Below are 25,294 nucleotides of genomic sequence, written 5' to 3'. Positions count from 1 at the left end.
GAAAACATCAAAAACATCAAAGAAATTGATGAAAAATATGAAGGAAGGTGGCCTTGCAGTATCAGATTATAAACTATTACAAAACAGTAAGCAGGAAAACATAATAGCAGCTAAGAAACAGAGTAGTGGATCAGCAGAATAGATTATAAACTCAAAGATGCAAGTTTTTAAGGTAAGACCTCAACATTTGACAAAAACTGTATGGAAAACTAGAAAGCAGTTTGGCAGAAACTAGATATGAAACAAAAACTCATATTAGATACCAAGATAAATTCGAAATGGATATACGATTAAGACATAAAGAGTGGTATTATAAGCAAATTAAGGGAGAAAGGAAAATTTTACCCATCATATCTATAGATAAAAGAAACATCTATGACCAAAAAAGAGATAGAGGAGATCATGGGAAATCAAATGGATAATTTTGAATATATTTAAATAGTGTTTGCACAGACAAAATCAATGCAGCCAAGGAAAGTAAGAAACTGGGGGAAATTTTTTATAGCAAACTTCTCTGACAAAGATTTAATTTCTCATATGTTAGGGGAAATGGTCAAATTTATAAAAATATGAGTCATTCCCCAATTGATAAATGGTGAAAAGAATATGAACAAGCAGTTTTCAGATAAAGATATAAAAGCAATCTATAGTCATATTAAAATTTGCTCTGAATCACTATTGATTAGAGAAAAGCAAACTGAAACAATTCTGAGATACCATCTTACTCCTATCAGATTGGCTAACATGACAGAAAAGGAAAATAACAGATTTTGGGGTAGTGTGGAAAAATTGGGACACTAATACACTGTTGGTGGAGTTGTGAACTAGTTTAACCATTCTGGAGCATAATTTGGAGCTATACCAAAAGAAACATAAAATTGTGCATATCCTTTGATCTAGCAATGCCACTACTGAGTCTATAGCCCAAAGAGATCAAAGAAAAGGGAAAATAACTTATTTTTGCAAAAATAATATAACTTTTTGTGGTGGCAAAGAATTGGAAATCAAAGGAATGCCCATCAATTGGTGAACTGAACAAGTTGTGCTATATGATTTTTACAGATTATTATTGCATTATATGAAATGATGAGCAGTATGGTTTTAGAAAAATTTCATAAGATGTATATGATCTGATGCAGAGTGAGGTGAGCAGAACCAGAAGAATACAGTACACAGTTACAGCAATATTGTAAGGATGATCAACTGTGAGTGACTTGGCTATTCTGATCAATGCTATGATCCAAGACAATTTCCAAGGGCTTATTGTAAATTCTATCCATCTCCAAAGAGAGGATTGATAGAGTATAAGTGCAGGTTGAAGTATACTTTTTCACTATTTTACCTTTTTTTTCCAACATGGCTAACATGGAAATATATTTTGCATGATTTCACTTGTATAATTGTTATTACATTTATTGACTGTTCCAGGAAAGGCAAGAGGGAGAGAATTCAGAACTCAAAATAAATTTTAAATGAATGTGAAAAATAAAGAAATAAAAAATAATTTTTAAATGTTTCTTCTTTAAAAAAAATTTTTTCTTATCAACCATTTTTGCTTATCAACTATTGAAGGCATTTATATGATTTTCTAACGATAGATTTTTTTAAAGTTAGGAACAAAGGCATTCTCTTTATAGCAATGATGCAAGAATCTTAAAGATGTTTTGCTAAATTCTTTCCTCCAAAGCTATGCCAATTCTGTGTAATTTACAAGAGAAATTTATGTGACATAGCATCCAAGAAAAAAAAGTGAAAGTCTAATTACACTCTGTGCTAATCAGATCACATATAGAATATCAAGTTCAGTTCTGGGTACCATATTTTAGAAATGGCATTAGTAATCTAAAGGGCATTCAGAAGGCAGTAAGAATAGTAATGGGTTTCAAATTTGTGTTATCTTAAAATCAGTTGAAGAATCCATGTATGGTAACCCTGAAGAAGAGGAGACTTAGATGGCACATTATAGCTATCTATCATTATGTGGATGATTGTCATGTGGAAGTTGGATTAGATTTGTTTTGATCAGACTCAGAGAGCAAGACTAGGAGCAAAGGGTAAAAACTGAAAAGTGGCAAATATAGGCTTGATTTTGGAGAAAAAAATGACAATTAGAGATACCTAAAAATAGAATGGGTTGCCTCAGAAAGTAGTGAACTACTTCTTACTAGAAGTTTTCAAAAAAAAAGGTTGAGTAACTGCCTGTGATGTAAGCTGTCAATGATATTATTATTCAGGTAAAGGTCGACATTGATGGCCTCTGAAGTCCTGTTCAACTCTCCAGTTCTGGCCTCCAATAATTTCATTTAATATTTAGCCCAAAATGCTAAAGCTTAGAATTAGACATTCTTAAAAAGAATTAAAAATTGTGTAGAATCACTTAACACAGAAAAATGAATTAGAGTTGTGAAGTAAAATAATAACAAATGGATTGTTATCCTAAGTCTTAGGTCTATGGAACTATGAGGGATTAGGTCTAGCTCTTATGATGCAAAAATATGCTATTCCTCAATAAAAGATTCCCCCCCCTTTTATTTTTTACTTAAAAGAAGTTTCTTTTACTGCTACCACAAGTGGCTTAGTCTGTGGTTGCAGGAACCACCATAAAGCTCACCGAACTGGAAATTTTCTCATGTGATATTTTCTCAATGGATATGGAATTTGAGATAGAATTGTTTTCATCACTATCCACCAACACAAAATCAAAGCCTGGAGTTTTCATTTCAAATAATATATACCTCTTTCCTTATACCTGCCATAGAAAAACAAAAGAAATCATAAAGTTTTCCAATATCAAGTAAATGAGTCCATAAGCAATAGAATATTTAATGCTTAACAACATAGACACAGAATTTTAATATGGCAAAATATGACTATATGGACTCTTACAACCCTATAATATAAGGTATTCAAGAGGTAGTTGTAGATAGGTGCATAAATTATAAAAGGCTCTACTCAACATGATTGTTAAAAAACAATTAAAGGATAAAAATGAACACACAAATGCAGATATAGTTTCTTTATACAGGTTTACAGTGAGCAGGGCTGGCTGATATCAGTGCAGTGGTGTCTGAAGCCAGAGCATTAAAAAGGGAGCACTAACAAATCATAAAGACTTTTTTATAGTGCCATATTATTTCATACCAAACAGGTAATGAATGAAATATGATGAAAATATCACAAGCTAAGTGCCTTGACTCCAAGATAGTGACAAGAAAATAAAATCAATTCAACATTTAGTAAGAGCCTATTGTACAAACGGTTACTCTGCTCAGTGTTGGAAAAATAAACACCATGAACAGAGTTTGGCTCTCCCTTCTAGCATCCATAAACATGAAAATGTTTGCTAGTGATGTTGGAAAATATGTAAAAATGTGCAGAGCTTTGAATGTAGCAGACAGTAAATAGGGAATTTAATTTATTGGATGTTGAACATATACTCAAGTGTCAGCTGTTTTTCTTTGAAGACAACAATTTATAAACCAAGCAGTTAATTACCTGATGATTTCTCCAACATTTTTTTACTTATTCAGACATCTCAATTGTGAAGTAAAACACTGGCAATCTGGAATCTTGACAACCAGAATTGCAATGCAACGTGATACAGTGAAAAGAATATTGAACTTGGAGTAACAAGAGACGAGTTCAAATTTTGTCTAGTCTCCTTATTATTCAAGTGATGTGCAAATCCTTTAATATCTCAGGGTTTCAATTTCCTCATCCATAAAATGCAAGGATGAAATGACACAAACTAAATTATTTCTTTCAGCTCTACATCTATGATATTGTAAACTATACATATATATATATCTATATTTTCCAGATAATTGACAGCTATCTTTCAAATGAGAGTATACTTTTAAAAACTTCAAAGAGTTTTATATGGCTCTTTCTAAAATATTATATACTTTGCCTCCATTAATCACAGTGTATTGAATGTGATTTAAATAGTTTAAGGTCATTGTAATGGCAGGGAAAGGAGCATTACCAGATTTGTGATTTCATTAGTCTAGGGAACTCCAAATGAGGAGCCTTTCTGTCAGTGTATTTCAGCACCTTTGCTTCCAGTTATAGGCTTAAAGAATTACCCAGAAAATTAATTGACATATCCAGGATCACAAAGCCATTGTGTGTCAGGGCTTCTTGATTTCTCTATCACTATATCATGCTGGCTCTATCATGAACGTCAATCAATATGAGGATAAAGCAATAGATTCAGATCATTTGTGCTATGATGTGGCATTGGACTTATCTTTAACCATTTCAATTAAACACTGCCATTTTCCTTGAATTCCTCATCCTTGGACACTATGCATCTCTTGCCAAGCCTTAACCTTCTGTAATTCCCAATATCATCCTTCTCTTTTTCTACTCACATGCTCATTGACTGATTTCCTCTCTATTGTGCTTTCCACAGTGGTAATTCCAAACTATTTTTTTTCTTTTCCATAAGTCTCCTTCAATACCTTCCCTTACCTTTAAGCAATCTAAGCAAGGGACTTTATTTCCTACTTTATTGATGATAAAAGACCATCCCCTATGAACTCCCCCTTCTTCCCTATTCTACATCTCTTGAAGAAGTAAGTTCCATCTCACCATGCTAAAGAAACTCCAGGGACTCTCTACTCCTTTTAATATAAATGCAAACTTCCCTGTTTAGCATTAAAATGCTTCACAATCTGAAATGTTGTTCAAACAGATTTCATCTTTTTTATGCTCACCATACTGCTCTCTATATTCAAATGAAATGGATCTACTTAATGTTTACAATATTCTCCTCTCTGTTATCAGCTCCAATGCCATCTCCTTAAAGGGGTCTATCTTGATTTCCCTGGTTGTTATTACTGTACCTACAATATCTTTGAAATCAATTCGTATACATTTTTTCTTTTCTATGTAATGTTTTTTGTTCAGTAGAATCCAAGATTCTTGAAGACAAGGACTATTTCATCTTTTGCTTTTAAAACTCCAGTGACTAGCATACTACCCAGCACCTAGATAGTATGTAATAAAGCTTTTTCTATATCTATGAGATATTGAAATGATTTTTTGCTGATATGGAGCTAGAGTCTTCAGAAAGTAACTAGAGTGGATTATGAAATTTTTTCCACATAGTTTATCATTAGATCCATGGGAATGGTTGAAACTATCAATAGAGATGGTATGGGGAAAAAACAGAGCAAAGGACTCAAGAAATAGCCTTGGGGAAAATCTATCATTAGGATATAGGGGATATAGCTATGATCCTATAGAGGAAGCTGAGATGAAGCAATCAGAAATGTAAGCGAACAGATAGCATAGTCACAAAAGAAGAGGAAAAAGGGAATATTTAGGAGTAGATAATGGTCAATAGTTTAAAAAGAAAGCCCAAAGAGTTATTAAACTGCTTATATCCTTTGACCTAGCAATAACACTATTAGATCTATTGCCCAAGATGATTAGAGAAAAAGGAAAAGAATTTGTATGTTCTAAAATATTTATAGCAGTTCCTTTTGTGGTGGCAAAGAACTAGAAATTATGGGGATACCTTTCAATAGGGGAATGAATTGAACAAGTTGTGGTATATGATTGTTATGGAATACTACTATGCTATAAGAAATGATGACTTTGATGACCTTGGAAAAATATGGATAAACTTGCACAAAACAGTAAAGAGTGAAATGAGCAAAACCAAGAGAAGTTACATTGTAGTAACAGCAATATTGTTTTAAGAACAACTTTGAATGACTAAGTGATTTTGTCTATTATAAAGAACCAAATTAACCACAAAGGACATATGAATGAAGACACTCTCTGCATTCAGAGAAAGAACTGAAAAATATATGTATAGAATGGTTTTACATACATATACATATATGTGTGTGTGTTTGTATACATATGCATCAAATTTGTGTCTAATTGTAACCATCTCAGGGGGGAGAAAAGAACAAAAGAAAAAAAGAAATTTACATGATAACTATTACATACTTAAAGGGAATAGCAATTTGTATATGATAGATTCATAGTTTTATGTATAATTATTTTTTCTATTCTACTATGTTATGGAATTGTTTGTTTCATTTTTTATATTCAGAATAAAATTTTAAAAAAAATTTAAAGGATAAGGAGAAAAGGGTATTGGATTTAGCAATTATGAGGTATGGTTGAGATTAGACACAAGATGTTTCATTGAATAGTGACGCAGGAGCCAGATTGCAAGAAGGCTGGAGATGGTAAAGTAGAAGCAAATGATTGTGACATTTCCCTCTAACCCCACCCCGACTAAACTCTCTATTTTTGGTAGTCACAATTACCCTTATCTTCATATCTTTAATTCCCTTAACTCTTCAAATGAGATAATATTTGTAAAACACTTTGTATAGTGCCTTGTCACTTAGTAGGCACCATATAAATGTTTATTACCTTCCTAAGTTACCAAGACATCATTTTTCAATATCTCTTTAATTCATAACAACTATTCATGAACTATTGTATTAGCTTCCTAATTGGTCTCCTTACAAGTATTCTCTCTCCTCTATAATTCAGCCTCTGCATAGCTACCAAATTGATATTCCTAAAGCTTAGCTCTGATTTTTTTCATTTTTGTTACTGATACATGATCAGTTCTCCTCATAGTTTAATTAATATTGAATGGTACTGTATTCCTGATATAAATCTTACCTGGTCATAATGTATGATTTCTGTGACACATTACTATAATCTTATGCTAGTATTTTATATAATTTTTTGCATTAATATTCATTAGGGAAACTGGTGTACAGTTTTATTTCTCTGTTTCTGTTCTCTCTAGTTTAAGTATCAAAACCAAATTTGTGTCATTAAAAAAAATTGGGTAAGACTGATTTTTTTCAAATAATTTATTTAGTATTCTATCAGTACTTTTAATATTTCATAGGTTTCACTTGGAAATCCATATGGTCCTGGGGATTTTTGCTTAAGCAGCTCTTTTATGGCTTATTCAAATTATTTTTTAAAGATAGTGTTATTTAAGTGTTCTATGTCTTTCTGTTAATCTGGGCAAATTTTAGTTTTGTAAATATTCATCCATTTCAGTTAGAATGTCTGTTTTACTGGCAAATAACTGGTAGAATAGCTCATAATAATTGCTTTCACTTCATCTTCATTGGTGGGGCATTCACCCTTTTAATTTTTTTATAATACTGTTTTCACTTTCTTCCTTCTTTTGTTACTCAAATTAACCAATGGTTTGTCTACTTAATTGTTTTTTTCATAAAGCCACACCTAGTTTTATTTATTAGCTCGATGTTTTTTCTATTTTAAATTTTTTAAGTTCTCCTTTGATTTTCAGGATTTCTATCTTAGTGTTTAATTGGAGATTTTAAATTTGTTCTTTTTCTAGTTATTTTTTCTACTTGAATGCACAATTCATTGATCTGCTTTTCTCTTTATTTTTAAAGTAAACATTTAAAGATACAAATTTTCCAATAAGTAATGCTTTGGCTACATCCCACAAATTTTAGTTCGTTGTGTCATCATTATCATTCCTTTTAATAAAATTATTTATTGATTCTATGATCTGTTCTTTGACACATTCACTCTTTAAAACTAGAGTATTTATTTAGATTAATAGTTGCTATTTAGCTTTCTGTATCTATGAGTTTTATGCTCCAATACTTGGTCACTTTTTGTGAAGGTGCCATATACAACTTAGAAAAAGGCATACTCCTTCCTATTTCCATTAATTTTTCTTCAGTGCTCTATCATATTTAACTTTTCTAAAATTTTGTTTACTCCTTAATAACTTTTTTCCTGTTTATTTTATAGTTAGTCATCTAATTTTGAGAGGGGATAGTTGAGGTTCCCCACTAGTTTAGTTATACTATTTGCTCTTATAACTCCTATAACTTTTTCTTTAAGAATTTGGATGCCATGCCATTTAGTGCACATCTGTTTAGTATTAATGTCACTTCATTGTCTAGTATACCTTTTTTTAGTAAAGCATAGTTTCTCTGATTGTATTTTTTGATAAGGTCCATTTTTGCTTTAGTCTTCTCTGAGATAATGATTGCTGTTCCTGCCTTTTTTTCCCTACTTCAGCTGAAGCATAATAGATTCTGCACAGTCCCTCTTTTAAACTCTGTGTGTCTTTCTGTTTCAAATAAATTTCTTGTAAACAACATATTGTTGATTCTGGTATCTAATCCATTCTATCTGTTTCCATCTTGTGAGTATGTCCATTCCATTCACATTCACAGTTCTGGTAACCATTCATCTCCATCCTATTTTCTTCTGTTTAACCTTCATTATCTCTTTTTACTCTTTCATTAGAAAAATTCTAGTGAAGTGAGCAGAACCAGGAGAACATTATATACAGTAACATTATATACAGTGTACAAGGACTGTTTTTGATAGACTCGGCTCTTCACAGCACTGCAAGGGCCTAAAACATTTCCAAAGGACTCATGATGCAAAGTGCCATCCACATCAAGGGAAAGGACTATGGACTCAGAACACATAACAAAGCAGAATATTTTCTCTTTTGTTATGTTTTGTTTTGTTTTGTTTTATTTTAGTGTTCTTATAGTTTCTCCCATTCAATTTAATTCTTCTATCCAACATGACTAACATGAAAATATGTTTAATAGGAATGTATGTACAGAGTCCATATAAGATTGCATGCTGTCTTAGGGAGGGAGAAGGGAGAAAGAGGGAGAAAAACTCGGAACTTATGGATGTGATTGTTGAAAAGTGAAAACAAATAAATTAATAAATTTGGAGAAAAAAAGAAAATTTCTACCACTGCTTCCCTTACACTGCCCTTCTTGTTATTATCTCTCTTTCCTCTTATCCCCTTTCCCTCTGACTTCTATGTTTGGTAAGATACATGTCTGTACTCAACTGAATGCATGCATGTGTACACATAGAACACATTCTCCCCCTTCTTAAGCAATTCTGATAAGAGTGAGGTTTAAGTGTCACTTGACCCCTCAATTCTCCCTCCACCTTAAAATCTCATACTTCTTTTATGTAGGATAATTTCTCTCATTCTTCCTCTCTCCCTTCCCCCTTCTCCCAATGCATCCCTCTTTCTCATCCTTTCATGGTTTTGATCATCCCATGACAGTCAACTCACACCTATGTCCCCTGTGTATGTACACTCCTTCTAATTGCTCTAATAAAGTTATAAAGGAGTTAAAATATCCTCTTCTCATATAAGAATGTAAATAGTTTAATCTTATTGAATCCCTTAAAGTTTTCTCTTTCCTGTTTATCTTTTTATGCTTCTATTGAGTCATGTTTGAGTGTCAAATTTTCTATTCATCTCTTATATTTTCATCAGGAATACTTAAAAGTTCTCTATTTCATAAGTGTTCATTTTTTTTTACCCTAAAGAATATATTCAGTTTTGCTAGGTAAGTTATTTTTGGCTGTAACTTTATCCCATTTGCCTTCTGGAATACCATATTCCAAGACCTCTGTTACTTTAACATGAAAGCTGCTAAATCTTGTGTGATCTTAACTATGGCTCCATGACATTTGAATGGTTTCTTTCTGGCAGTTTTTCTTGATAATGGCTTGAAGTATGAAAACAAGGCTTTTTAAATCATGGTTTCCTGGTAATCCAATATTCCTTAAATTGTCCTTCTTCAATCTACCTGGCATGTCAGTTCTTTTTTCCAATGAGATCTTTCACATTTTCTTCTATGTTTTCATTCCATTGACTTTGTTTTATTGTTCCTTGATGTCCCAGGGAGTCAATAGTTTCCACTGATTGAATTTTAACTTTTAAGGAATTATTTTTTTCAGTCCTTTATACTTCTTTTTTCCATTTATCTAATTCTGCTTTTTAAGGATTTATTTTCTTCAGTGAATTTTTGTGCCTCTTTTATGATTTCACAAATTCTGCTTTTTAAGGTTTCACTTTTTTTTAGCATTTTTTCTGCCTCTTTTATCAAAGTGTTCATTCTCTTTTCATAATTTTCTTCATCACTCTCATTTCTTTTTCCAATTTTTTTCTCTACCAATGTTATTTCTTTCTTTAGCTCTTCCAAGAATGATTATTGGGTCTATTTATTTCTTTGAGGCTTTGGTTGTAGCTCTTTTCAAATAATTTTCTTCTGAGTTGTTATCTTGACCTCTCTTGTCACCATAGCAGATTTTTATGATCATATTTTTATTGTTGCTGTTTGCTCCTTTTTCCAGACTATTTCTGCACTTTAAACTCATGTTAAAGTTGGACTTTGCTCACCTAGTAGTGTGAAGTCACTGTCCCAATCTTTAGGCTTTTTCATACTGTCATTTTCAGAATTAATTTTGGGGCTTGAATGAATTCCAAAGTAGTGTGATCCAGGGAGAGGTCTGCTCAATGATCTCTGGGTCTATGCTCTGGTCTTTACTCAGCAGGGGTCCTTTCTCCCCGGTACGTACAAACACTAGAACTCCTCTAAATCCTGGGACTGCAACGCAGAACTGTATATAGAGTGCTTTGTACTGCAATCAGTGCCATGTAAACTCTTTCTGATTTCCTTCCCATTTCTGTGATTAGAGTACCTAAGTTGCTGCAGTTGCTATCCTAGCCACCTACAAGATATACCACTTGTATAACCATTTGTGTTGCTACTGTATGTGTTCCAGACCAACTCTATCTCCAGTATCATAAACCTGTGAAATTGTCTTAATCTGGAAAAATACTTCACCCCAACATTTTGGTGGATGTGGCACTGTAGCATTCAATTTGACATGTTATTTTAAAGCTATTTAAAGGGAACTGTTGAAAGAGCGTGGCCAGGTTGCTACCTCTACTCTGCCATCTTGGCGATACCTCTTGTGAACATGCCCAGCAGCATGGTCACAAACTTAGTTCAAGATTTCATCATATCTTGTTTCAAATGTAGCATATTGTAATAGCCTTCGGATAAACTTTCTCCTTCAGATCTTCCTCTGCTTCCATCCACCCACATATACCTCAGAAAATAACACTCAAATACCATTGCCTTGTTCAAAGTCTTCAATGATTCTCCATCGGTTCTAGGATGATATACGAACTTTTCCATTTATTTAAAGTCCTTTATAATCTCATTCCACCTTTCTAAAATTATTTTGTGCTATTTGAGTTTATGAAAGTTATATTCCTACCAAAATGCCCCACTTGACATTATAGCGATCCAGCATTCCATCTGCTGCCTCCAGTCTTTTGCACAGGTTGTCCCAAGTGTCCAGATCATATTACCTTCTCAAACATTCCTCAAAGAAGCCTTAGAAGTCTATAAATCTCAGCTCATGTTCCTTATTCTATCCACAAATTATGTTATATTAACTAGTCTATTTATAGATTGTATCCCTAGTGGAATATAAAAGTCTTTGAGGGCAGAAACTTGTGTGTGTGTGTGCATGTGTGTGTGTGTGTTCGTGTGTATGTGTGTGGTGGCTTTTGTTTTGAGCTTCCACTACTTCATGCAGCATCTTATATGTAGTTCAGGTTTATACAGATTTGTTGAAGGGAAATGAAGTGAAGCAAATTGGTCCAAATAGATATTGACCACAGCAGTTGACCTAGAACTTTTGCTTACCACAGCAGCCAACTCAAAACTTGTTTTTATTTTTTAGAAAAAAAAAAAAAACCTCTGAGATCCCCTGAAGCTTTTCCATTTGATTTTTTTTCTATGAAGTTGAAATGAAACATATATAGCTGTATTACTTTTGGGTAATAACTGGGTTGCTTTCCTACAAAATTAATTAGTGAATCATAAGCTGAATAAGCCCTTTTTATATTTCATGATATTTTTCTTCCTAATATTAGTTTTTAAAAATGTACTTAGTATTTTATTTTCCCCCAGTTATGTATATAAACTATTTTTAATATTTGTTTTTAAAAACTTTGGGTTCCAAAATCTCTCTCTTCCTCTTTTCCCATCCCCCTCATTGAAAAAGCAAGCAATTTGATATACATTATAGATATGTAGTTCTACAAAACACTTCTATATTAGATATGTTGTAAAAGAAAACAAAGACAAAACACTCAAGAAAAACAAAGTAAAAAGGTATGCTACAATTTGTATTCAGATACAATCAACTCTTTCTCTGGGGATGGATTGCATTTTTCAATCATAAGTCCTTCAGAACTGTCTTGGTCATTGTATTGGTGAGAGAAGGTGTCACTCACAGCTGATCATTAGACAATATTGCTGTTACTTTGTATACAGTATATTTTACTTCACATCAGCTCATGTAAGTCTTTCTAGGTTTTTCTGAGTACATCCTGCTCATCATTTCTTATTGAACAATAGTATTCCATCACAATAACATACCACAATTTGTTCAGCCATTCCCCAACTGATGGGGTTGCCCTCACTTTCCAATTCTTTGCCACCAGAAAAGAGTTGCTATAAATATTTTTGTACATATGGGTCCTTTTACTTTTTGTTTTTTGTCTCTTTTGGGATACAGAGATAGGAGTGGTATTGTTAGGTCAAAGTGTATGTAGGATTTTGTAGCCCTTTGAGCATAGTTCCAAATTGCTCTACAGAATGGTTGAATCAGTTCACAACTCCACCAACAGTGCATTGATATCTCATTTTTCCCACATTCCTTTCAAAATTTATCATTTTCCTTTTCTGTACTATTAGCCAATCTAATAGATAGTACCTTAGAATTGTTTTAATCTGCATTTCTCAAATAATAGCGAATTAGATAATTTTGGTTACTTCATCTGAAAATTAAACAAATCTTTTATTAGATAATTTTCTCAGTCTAAATAAAAATCTTCTTTGTCACTGTTTCTGTCAATGCCTTTGGCATGTCAGCACTATTCAAAACACTGTCTATGACTTTTACAAGTCCATGTAATGTAAATAGTTAATAGATTCTCACAAATTATTCTATGTTGTTTGTACAATTTGTTCATGAAACAAAGTGGTACTAGCCCTTACCTTTTCAAGAATTTTGGGTCAGGGTGTTTTGAGGAATGTTTATTCAAAACCTACATACTTTTACAAAAAAAAAAATGAGTGTGATAGCTGTAAACATGATTTTAAAAAACTATTTTCTTTAAGCTCTCCTTAACGATTGACTTTTAATAAAATTCTAGGCAGAAGCAACATCTTTAACATTATAACTAAGCATTCTTAAAACTCAGTATAATGCCTGCAAGACAGATTAGTTTTCTAGAAAAAATAGTATATTAACATAAGATGGGACATTATCATTTTAAGAGATGAAGAAACTGACTCAATGGTACATTCACATATAGGTCAGGTGAAAAAATAGGGCTCTTTCCAGGACATTTCATACTCCTGAAATTTCCATTGTGATAGTAAGTAAGAATCATTAAAGTAGCAGAGTTTCATAAACACTATAAAGTTGTCTTGGGGCACTGAGAACTCAGAACATAGTTCTCTAAAAGAAGCACAAAATTCTGCAGCACAATGTTTAGTTCTTTTACACAAGATACATTTATCTTTGAATTATCATATCTATGTTAGGTGATCAATGTGGTATAGAGGACAAGAGTTAAGCATGGTGTCAGAAAGACACCAAAATTCAAGCCCTGTCTTTGGTCCATGTTAACTGTGTGACCGGAGGTCAGGCCTTTACTATTTCAGTGTCTTAGGAAACCCACTAATGTTGTAAGCTATAAATGAGTTTCTGTTCTGTAAAAATGGAAAGCAATCCCATCATGGCAGATCTCATCAAAGATAAAACAGGACTAGCCTAAATTAATTAGTAAATTAATTAAAATAGTTTAAGTAACACATCAACATGAAAATAAAAGCTACCCTCCCAAAATAAAGTCATCTTTATTTCACTCAGAGCAATCTGTAGCTTTTCCATGGGCCATAAGGTTAGAGGGAAAAAATCAATATCAGATTTTTTTCACTGAAAGCTACATAAATGGAAAATAGTTTAAATGCCCTCAAATAAGGCGGATGGGGTATATAGGATTATTCCACAGCCTTAGATGGCTTAGAATCTGCAAAAAAATCATGGCAAATACTTTCTTTAGGCAGATCACTACATTGATTCCCTAACTTACCTCCCCATTCAATCAAGTATTAATTCTACTTCTATAATTCTACATTTAATTCTACTAAAAACATTCTACATCTACAATTTGTCTTCACCTATCCTCTTTTATTTTTGAAGGAGGTATCATTATCTTTATTTTTTGGTTGAGGAAGCCAAGGCTCAGAAAGGTTAGTTAACTTGTTCAAGATCACACAACTAGTAAGTGCCAAAATTTGAATTTTCTTTTTTTTTTGCCTGTATGTTTTATTTTCCAGTTGCTTGTAAAAACAATTTTTAACGTTTGTTTTTAAAACTTTGAGTTCCAACTACTCTCCCTTCCTCCCTCGCCACCTATCCCCACTGAGAAGGCAAGCAATTCAAAGTAGGTTATATGTATAGTTATGCAAAACACTTCCATAACAGTCATATTGTGAAAAACTACCTACATTTTCCTCCATCTTGTCCTACCCCCATTTATTCTATTCTCTCTTTTTACTCTATCACTCCTCAAAAATGTTTACTTCTAATTACCCCCTCATCCCATTTGCTCTCCCTTGTATCATCCTCCCTACCATCATTCCCACTTATCCTCTTCCCCTCTACTTTCCTGTGGTATAAGATAGATTTTCATACCAAATTGAGTGTGCATATTATTTCCTCCTTAAGCCAAATGCAATGAGAGTAAGGTTCACTCTTTCCATCTTACCTCCTCCTTCTTCCCCTCCACTGAAAAAGCTTTTTTTCTTCCCTCTTTTGTGTGAGATAGTTTGCCTCATTCTATTTCTCCCTTTCTCCTCCCAATATGTTCCTCTCTCACTCCTTAATTTTATTTTTAGATCTCATCCCTACCTATTCAACTCATCCTGTGTCCTCTGTCTATATGTACATAATCCCTACAGCTACCCTAATACTGAGAAAAATCTCAAGAGTTACAGCTATGATCTTTCCACGTACAAATATAAACCATTCAACTTTAGTATGTCCCTTATGATTCCTCTATCCTGTTTATCTTTTCATGCTTCTCTTGATAGTTGTGTTTGAAATTCAAGTTTTCTATTCATCTCTGGACATTTCAACAAGAATGCTTGAAAGTCCTCTAGTTCATTGTATGACCATTTTTTCCCCCTGAAGTATTATACTCAGTTCTGCTGGATAGGCAATTCTTGATTTTAATCCCAGTTCATTTGACCTCTGGAATATCATATTCTAAGCCTTGAAATCCCTTAATGTAGAAGCTGCTAGATCTTCTCTTATCCTGACTGAATTTCCACAATACTCAAACTGTTTCTTTCTAGCTGCTTATAGTATTTTCTCCTTGATCTAGGAGCTCTGCAATTTGTCTACGATATTCCTAGGAGCTTCCTTTTGGAAGCTCCTTCAGGAGGCAAAGGTGGACTCTTTCAATATCTATTTCACCCACTGGCTCTACATTATCAGAGCAGTTTTCCTTGATAATTTCTTGAAAGATGATGTCTAGGCTCTTTTTTTGATCACAGTTTTCAGGTAGTTTGATAATTTTCAATTTATCTCTCCTGGATCTATTTTCCAGATTAATTATTTTTCCAATGAGGTATTTCAAATTGTCTATTTTTTTCATTCCTTTGGCTTTGTTTTATAATTTTTTGATTTTTTATAGAGTGATTAGCTTCCATCTGCTCCAGTCTAACCTTTAAGGAATTATTTTCTTCAGTGAGCTTTTGGACCTCCTTTTCCATCTGGTCAATTTTGCTTTTTAGGGCATTCTTCTCCTCATTGACTTTTTGGATCTCTTTTGCCATTTGGGTTAGTCTGTTTTTAAAGTGTTATTTTCTTCAGCACTTTTTTGGATCCTCTTTAGCAAGCAGGTGACCTGTTTTTCATGATTTTCTTGCATCACCCTCATTTCTATTCCCAATTTTTCCTCTACTTCTCTTACTTGACTTTCAAAATCCTTTTTGAGCTCTTCCATGACCTGAGAGCAATTCATATATTTTTTGGAGGCTTTGGATGGAGAAGTTTTGACATTCTTGTCTTCTGTTTGTATACTTTGGTCTTCCTTGTCACCAAAGTAAAATTCTACAGTTTGATTCTTTTTCTGGTTTTTGCTCATTTTCCCAGCTATTTACCTGACTTTTGAGCTCCTTGTCAAGGTAGTTCTCTTCTTCTAGGAGAGATCAGGGGTACACTGTCAGCCGATCAATCCCTACACAATCAGTGGGCCTAGAGCTCTGGATTCAGTGGCTGCTGCTGCAGGCTCCTTCTCAGTAGCCTCCCACAGGTTTTTTTCACTGACCTTCTAATTTGTCCTAGGTGTTTTGGGGTCATAAAGTCTGGAAACCACCACAACTGCCCGAGATTCAGTCCCCCCAAGGCCTGCTTAGGTTCCCTCTCTGCCAGCGCCACCCATACTGCACTGTGCTCTGCCCCTAATGTGGTGTGATAGACACTTCCTGGGGACCTTCCAGGATATTGTGGGCAGGAGATTTGCTTCACTCTGTCATTCTGTGGGTTCTGCACCTCCACAATTTGATTAGAGTCATTTTTTGCATGTATTTGGCTGGGTTTGTGGGCAAAGCACTAGCAAGTCCTGATTGTTACTCTGCCATCTTGGCTCCACCCTTCTTCAACTATCCTCTTCATTTCCATCTACATTTGTACTTTAAAACAGAGTATCTCTACTAAAATAAGTATACTAGCTTAATCAGTCTTCTTGCCCCTGGTGTTTCCCCCACTGCATTTTAACCTTTAGTCACCTGTCTAAGCAATCTTAATTCATTAGTCTATTCATTCTTCTGCTCAGAGATTCGTTCAGTGATTCCCCACTGCTTACAGGAAACAAAATACAAATTCAATAAATTTTCAGTCTGATCCCAACAAACTTGGTGAACTTTGTTTCACACTATTTTTATTGTACCCACTATCCAGCTAAATTATACTGTAAACATTCCCTAATAGTGCCCTGCCTTTTGCAGCATACATGAATTTGCATATTCTATTACCTATACCTAGAACAGATTCCCCCCCCCCCACTATTCCTGCCTATGACCAGCTTCTCTTTCTTTCAAGTCCACATAAGTTATTATGTCCTCCATAAATGCTTTATGAAGTAATCTAGAAGTCATGGACCATCTCTTATCCCTCTTGGTCCAACTTTTCCTATGGATATTGTGCACTGACGATGCCTTTTCATCTTCTATCTGAGGTCTCTTTCTATTTCCTTTCAATAATCTCTAAGTGAAATAATTAGCTCTCATGGGTTCAAGCATCATCTATTTGCAGATGATTCATAATTCAACACATCTAGCTTGAGACTCTTCCTTGATTCCATGAATGTCTATTGAACATTTAAAACTATACACCCTGGAGACACCTCAAACTCAGTGTTCAAAACAGAAATAATTCTCTTTCCTTCCAAAGTCATCCTTCTTCTGAGCCATCATCCTGTCAGTCTCCTAGAAATATTACATAAGTGTTATCTTTGACTCATCATTCTCTACAACATACATGTATTCAGTCTCCAGATTTCATTATTTCTTCTTCCACAACACCTGTTATCAGTCTTCTTCTCTTAACTCACAAAACTACATTAGTTCATCAATAGTCATTTCTATTGCTGTAATGGATTCCTAATTAGTATCCCTGCCTTAGCCCTCTTTCCACTAGACTCCAGCCTATACAATTATCAAAAGGATTTGACTGTGTTACTCTTTTACTCAGTCAACTATAGCGGCTCACCATTACTTTTGAGATAAAATATAAACTCTTTTCTTTAGCTTTCAAAGTCATTAGAAACCAAGCTTACCCTTTCTTTCTAGCTTTATGAAATATTATTCCTCTTTCTAACCTCTATAGGTCATCTACAGTGGTACTTCTTACTATTCCTCTCATATGACACTTCATTTCCCTTCTCCTTGTCTTTGCACTGGCTTTCCTCTCATGACCACAAGGTTCTCCACTTTCACTTCTGCCTTGCAAAACCATTTGTATTTCTTCTGTATTTACATAACATATTTTGCATTTATTCTGTATATACCACATTGCAAGACAGTGTGGTGATGTGGATAAAGCCCTGGCCTTGGAGTCAAGTGAACCTGGTTTAAGTCTTGCCTCTGTCACATACTTGCTATGTGGCTCTAAGAAAGTGATTCAACTTCTCAATGGTCCAGGCAACTCTCAAAACTATAAGTTGCCAATAAGGTGTCATCTTGCATTGTTAAAATGAATTTACCCATGTGCAAGTTCCTCATATCAATGAAGTCATAGGTCCAGTACCTATTTCTATCTTTATTCACTATATCAATATATATGTACATACATATAAACATATATGTGCTTGTGTGTATGGGTATATACACACAAGTTTTCCCCTCCAGTAGAATGTGAGCTCCTCAAGATCAGGGACTGTTTTATTTCTGTCTTTGAATCTTCTACCTAGCATAGTACCTGGCACAAAGAGGTCCTTAATGACTGCATGTTGAATGACTAATTGGCATTCCTACTTGGGTAACTTTTTGTTGTTTATATACTAGAATACAGGCTCTTTGAGTAAGGAGAATAAGCAACTTTTCCAATATAGTGTTCAAAGCAGGTACTTAATAAATGTTTATTGAATGGAATGAAATATAATTATGTCAGTGGACCTAAATGTACTGTACAAAAGGAGGAGCTTGGCTTATCTAATTTATCTACAACTCAGTCTAACAGTTATGAATGCTGGGTAGATATTATGACATAGTAAGTTGTAACATAAGCAAAATTGTTAAAACTATTATCTATCAGACAAAAAATGCAATAATTTAAATATTTTAAGAATCTGACAGGAGAATAATAGTATTAGAGACCTAAAGGTGAAAAGCTATGTGGATTATAGTACAATTTGTTTCAGACAAAATTTACAGTTTTTACTTAATAAGATAGGGAGACCAGCAAATTATTTCCTTTTAAGTGTCTCAGATCTAAAAATATAATTATTGTCATGTGTCTTTTTCTTCAACTTCACTTTATATTTATACTCTCAAACTACTGTTTGAAATGTTTGATTTCTCTAGGTATTATGAATGAACTCCAAAATATGTCACTTTTGTAAAATGCTTTGTTCGAGAATTAACCTCAATAAGGGATGTTATGCTGAAATCTAAGTATGTTTATTACATTACTTCTTTGAGTCCTCAACTAAGAACAACAGACCCACTATAGCATTGTCTTCTATGTATGTACCCATGTGTATGTTAGGATAACTTTCAAGCTGGAGTCCTACAACTGGTTTAAGAAAAAAGAGAATTCCTATATTTTGACAAAGGAATGATAGCATCAAGACCTCAAAGCTGTTTTTTTTTTAAAAAAAAAACAAGTCAATAAACCTACAGTGTCTCAGATTAACTAATAATGCAAAACATATTAAAAGTAAAAAAAAGAAAATATTCAACTACTTACAGTAACATGTTCCTCTGAGTGGGTTACCAACATAACGATTTTCAGAATCACATCTGCCAAAAAATAAAATCCAACTGTTATTAAGCACTAACTAAAAAGAATCTTTTTTCTTATTCAAGTGAAAAAAGCATTAGAATGCTACAGTGAGATATTCTAAAAAAAAAGAGTAGATATTTGAAAGGTAGAACACATTACTCAAGTGATAAAGGAGTGAAATTTCTGTCTCAGTTTCAAAATCCTTTTACTTTAATCTTGGTGTAGAAGGACTTTGGATTTTTTGCTATTAGGCTCTTAAAAAGGTGAATTCTTCTTAGAAATAAATTATTTTTTGTCTCATCAACCTTTTCCATATTTTATTTTGATAGTTAAGAACTCTGGTAACCTAAAAATTGTTAAGAAACAATAATTCCAATATAAAATATATGGCGGTCTTCCTGCCAAGACAAGCCCATGAACTTCATGAAAACAATTACAAAACATTTTCTGCACAAATAAAGACAGATCTAAACAATTCAAGCTCTATTAAGTCCTCATTTGCCGTAGCAAGGACAGGACTGGAGCAGTCTTCAAGGAGCCAGCAGCATCAGCTGCAGATCCCAGATTCCTCAGCTCACAAATTCCAAAGACAGTTTCCGAGGTCAGGGAGAATGGTCTTTCACTTGGCTGAGAAGGGAGCACAGGGGTCTAGCCCGGAGCCCCCCCCTGGGGGAATTGAACTGCTGATCAGAATATCAGCACTGAGTAGCTGCCTGGGGATGAGGAGTAGTTCTAGGGTGGTAGAGCTGGTGGAGGCTGTGGAGAAGGAATCCTGCTCATAGACCAGAACACAGGCCAGGAGAGGAACAAACTCCTCTCCCTTGATTGTGTCACCATGGAGGAACTGAAAACTTACAGGCCCCTGGAATATACCCCCCCACCTTGACAAAGAACTGAAAAGTCAAGTGACTGGCTGTTAAATGCCCCAAAAGGGAAAAAGAATAAGACAAGAGAAGGTTACTTTCATGGTGAACAAGTATTATCTTCTATCCTTTTGAATGAGGAGGAATGAAGTATACCATCAGAGCAAGACCTAGGGGTCAGGGCTTCTGCATTCAAAACCTCCAAAGTGGATGTGCAGTGGTCTCAGGACATGAAAGAACTTAAAAAGAATTTTGAAAATCAAGTAAGAGAGGTGGAGGAAAGGCTGGGAGGAGAAATGACAGCAATGCAAGAAAATCAGGTCAACAACTTGCTAAAAGAGACTCAAAAAAATGCTGAAGAAATTAACACCTTTAAAAATGGACTAACTCAAATGGCAAAAGAGGCCAAAAAACTAGTGAATAACTCAAATGGCAAAAGAGGCCCAAAAAGTCAGTGAAAGCCTTAAAACAGCAGAATTAGCCAAATGGACAAGGAAGTGCAAAAGCTCACTGGGGAAAATAGTTCTTTAAAAATTAGAATGGAGCAGATGGAAGCTAATGACTTTATGAAAAACCAAGAAATTACAAAACAAAACCAAAAGAATGAAAAAATAAAAGACAATGTGAAATATCTCATTGGAAAAATAGCTGATCTTGAAAATAGATCCAGGAGAGACAATTTAAAAATTATGGAATGACCTGAAAGACATGATCAAAAAAAGGGCCTAGACATTATTTTTCATGAAATTATCATGGAAAATTGCCCTGATATTCTGGAATCAGAGGGTAAAATAAATATTGAAAGAATTCACTGATAACCTCCTGAAAGAGATCCAAAAAGAAAAGCTCCTAGGAATATTGTAGCCAAATTCCAGAGTTCCCAGATCAAGGAGAAGATATTGCAAACAGCCAGAAAGAAATAATTTGAGTATTGTGGAAATACAATCAGGATAACACAGGATCTGGCAGCTTCTACACTAAGGGACTGAAGGGCTTGGAATATGATATTCCAGAAGTCAAAGGAACTAGGACTAAAACCAAGAATCATCTACCCAGCAAAACTGAGTAGAATACTTCAAGGGAAAAAATGGTCATTCAATGAAATAGAGGACTTTCAAGCACTCTTGATGAAAAGACCAGAGATGAATACAAAATTTGACTTTCAAACACAAGAATCAAGTTCTCATGAAAAGGTAAACAGGAAAGAGAAATCATAAGGGACTTATTAAAGATGAACTGTTTACATTTCTACATGGAAAGATAATATTTGTAATTGTCAAAACTGTTCTCAGTATTTGGGTAGTTGGAGGGATTACATATACACACACACAGATAGATAGATAGATAGATAGATAGATAGATAGATAGATAGATAGATAGATAGATAGATAGATAGATAGATGATAGATAGATAGATAGATAGATAGATAGATAGATAGATAGATTAGATAGATAGATAGATAGATAGATAGATAGATAGATAGATAGATAGATAGACAGACAGACAGACAGACAGACAGAGGATATAGGGTGAGTTGAATAGGAAGGGCTGATATTTAAATAAATAGAATTAAGGGGTGAGAGAGGAATATATTGGGAGGAGAAAGGAAGAAATGGAATGGGGCAAATTATCTCTCATAAAAATGGCAAGAAAGAGTTTTTTCAATGAAGAGAAAAGGGAGAGGTAAGAGGGAAAAAAGTGAAGCTTACTCTCATCATGTTTGGCCTAAGGAGGGAATAACATGCACACTCAATTTGGTATGGAAATCTATCGTACACAACAGGAAAGTAGGGGGAAAGGGGATAAGTGAGGTATGGGGGGATGACAGAAGGGAGGGCAAATGAGAGGAGGGGCATAATTAGAAGTAAACACTTTTGGGGAGGGATAAGGTCAAAAGAGAAAATAGAATAAATGGCAGGGGCAGGAAAGGATGGAGAGAAATATAGGTAGTCTTTCACAACATGACTATTATGGAAATCTTTAACAAAACTACACATATATAGCCTTAATTGAATTGCTTGCTTTCTCAGTGGGGATGGGTAGGGAGGGAGGAAGGCAGAGAAGTTAGAACTCAAAGTTTTAGGAATAAATGTTGAGAATTGTTTTTGCAAATAACTAGGAAATAAGAAATACAGGTAATGGGGCATAGAAATCTGTCTTGCCCTACAAGAGAAGAAAGAAGATGGGGATAGGGGAAGGGAGGGGTATGGTAGAAAGGAGGGTAGATTGGGGAAACAGATCATCAGAATGCATGGTGTTTTGGGATAGGGGAGAGGAAAGATGGGGAGAAAATTTGAAATTCAATATTTTGTGGAAATGAATGTTGAAAACTAAAAATAAATAAATAAACTGAAAAAAGAGAAATGAAATGAGAGATAGGTGGAATAAATTATGTACACAATATACAGCAGTGAATCACCACAGCAATCTAATGTTTGATAAGCCTAAAGATCCAAGCAATTTGGACATGATTTAAAAAAATGCTGAGAAAACTGGAAAACATTTTGGCAGAAAGGACATACATTTCACACCATGTACCAAGGTAATGTCAAAATGGGTATATGATTTAGATGTAAAAGGGTAACATCATAAACTAATTAGGGGAGCATGGAAAATTTCACGTATCAGATGTATGGATAAGGGAAAAGTTAATGCCCCCCCCCAAAAAAAGACAGTGTCACAGAAAGTAATATCAGTAATTTTGATTACATTAAAGGCTTTTACACAAATGAAACCAATGCAGCAAAAATTAAAAGGAAAACCGAAAAGTGGGGGAAAGTTTACAGCAAGTTTCTCTGATAAAGGCCTCACTTCTCAAGTATATAAGGAGCTGAATCAAATTTATAAAAATAGGAGCAATTCCTCAGTTGACAAATAGTCAAAGCATGTTTCAGAAGAAAAAATGAAAGCTATCAATGGCTATATGAAAATGCTGTAAATCACTACTGATTAGAGAAATTCAAATTAAAACAACTCAAATATCACTTCATACTTGTTAGATAGGCTAACAAGACAGAAAAGGAAAATGACAAATGCTAAAACAGAGGTGGGAAAATATGGACACTAATGCATTGCTAGCAGAGTTGTGAACTATTCCAACCATTCTGGACCATAATTTGGAACTACACACAGAGGGGTATAAAATCATGAATACCTTTTACTCCAGCAATACCCAGCAATGTTCCAAAGAGATTAAATAAAATGAAAATGACCTATTTGTATAAAAAATATTTATAGCTGCTGTTTGTGGTGGCTGAACAAAATGTGGTACATGATTGTGATAGAATACTATTGCACCATAAGAAAAGTATGATTTTAGAAAAATGCTATCCACTTATTAACTGATGAACTTTGAGCGCAGATTGAAGTTTACTTTTTTCTGTATTTTCTTTTTTTTGCATGACTTCACATGTATGAGCAACATCAAATAGCTTGACTTCTCAAGGAGGGAGAAGGAGCCAGTAGAGGAAAAATTTTGGAACTCAAAATGGTAAAATGAGTGTTAAAAAATTTATATGTAACTGGGAAATATTTAACAAAATAAAGGAAAAATATATTTTAAAAAACAATACAAAACAGTTATTCCAAGATAAATGATTTGTCAAAGCATTACTCATAAAGTTAAAAACTAAATAAATAAAACTATATTAAAAGGAAACAAAACAGTAGTTCTGAGGCAAATACTTTTTCAAACCATTACTCATAAAGTTAAAAGAAAAATTTAGCTTCAATTCCAAGATCTGACACTGATTATCTGTGTAACTCTAGACAAATCACTTTTAACCTCTCTGAGCCCATTTCTTTGTACACATATTTTCAGGAGAAGTACTACCTAAATATTATTGCTATAATTTTATGATTAATTATAATTATACAATAATATATTTTAATCAGAAGAATTCTTATTTGTCCAAAGAAATATTTACTTTGTCCATGACAACTCACCCCAACACACATAACTACTATATCAAAACTGTATTTATTTGTTAGCTGATGCAGAAAGATTACCTCCAAAACCTGTGGGGCCAGATCAACTCCAAAGCAATCAAGATTTAAACAAAAGCCATCAGAGACTGATAACAAGACCTCAAACTACAGGAGCATGTAAACTGATCATGAAAGAATATGACAAGAGACAAGGACATGGAGGTTTTTACAGAGAGTTGCAAAGTTGAGATCACCTAATTCAATCACCTCTTTTTTTTTTCACTATGACAATTTAGGCCCTGAGTAGTGGGATGATTTACTCAAGTTTTAAGTACATAGCATTGCAGCTTAACTAAGTAAACAAAAAGAGTTACACTAGCTACCTCTAGTAGAACCAAAAATTTAAATTAACTTCAACATTTGTGAAGACCATACGAGATTTTTTCATAAGTAATAATCAAATAACCCATAAAATGGAGATATATACTACCCAAAGGGATTTGTTATTGCTATAATGGATTCAGGTATAGTACACAAAGTAAAAGGAAATCCCTAGGAATGAGCTAGCTCCCAAGACACCTTGCCTTGCTGATTGTATTGGGCTGATTGCATTCAGCTCCTAAACATTACACAGCTTCTCCAATGTGATTTGGGACCTTATAACCTGAGTCTATATAGGAAAAAAATGAATGAGTAGTGACTATTATTCAAATCATGTCATTGATAATCTATTGCTAAATATATCTTGTACAGAGGCATTGAAGACAATGAGCTGGGTTCAGAACCGACCAAGGAAGTATGGAGAGGGCTAAAAAAAAGTCAAGATGCTCTTTGAAACAAAGACTCATCTTCTTGTCAGTATCTGTCCAGTAGTCCAATATGCATTAAATCATGGAATGTCACAGTCTCCAAAGTAGTAAAACTTCAGTTGATCCAGAGAAAAACGGAGAGCAATATGATAGCTATGAGGAAACTATGGTGCGTAACTAGCAATGACTTCCTTGCAAGAAATGTGTGAGTGGTAAAGAAGGCGGGTTAGTCCTTTAGCTAAAGAAATGCATAGCATATGGGCAGAGTGCTTCATTGGCAACCA

General features: G+C 34.0%; 1 protein-coding gene across 5 annotated transcripts in view; it reads right to left on the bottom strand.

The window, feature by feature from the left end:
• ATRNL1 (attractin like 1) overlaps nucleotides 1-25,294 on the bottom strand; it is a 1,361,117-nt gene that overhangs the window by 873,777 nt on the left and 462,046 nt on the right. For all 5 annotated transcript variants that reach the window (XM_072623397.1, XM_072623377.1, XM_072623406.1 and 2 more), the window contains one exon: nucleotides 19,375-19,427. In XM_072623397.1, the coding sequence (XP_072479498.1) occupies nucleotides 19,375-19,427 (53 nt within the window). The remainder of the gene's footprint in view (nucleotides 1-19,374; nucleotides 19,428-25,294) is intronic.

This window comes from Notamacropus eugenii, chromosome 1 (assembly GCF_028372415.1).
Source record: "Notamacropus eugenii isolate mMacEug1 chromosome 1, mMacEug1.pri_v2, whole genome shotgun sequence".
Taxonomy (NCBI): Eukaryota; Metazoa; Chordata; class Mammalia; order Diprotodontia; family Macropodidae; genus Notamacropus; species Notamacropus eugenii.
This window is presented reverse-complemented; position numbering and strand designations above follow the sequence as displayed.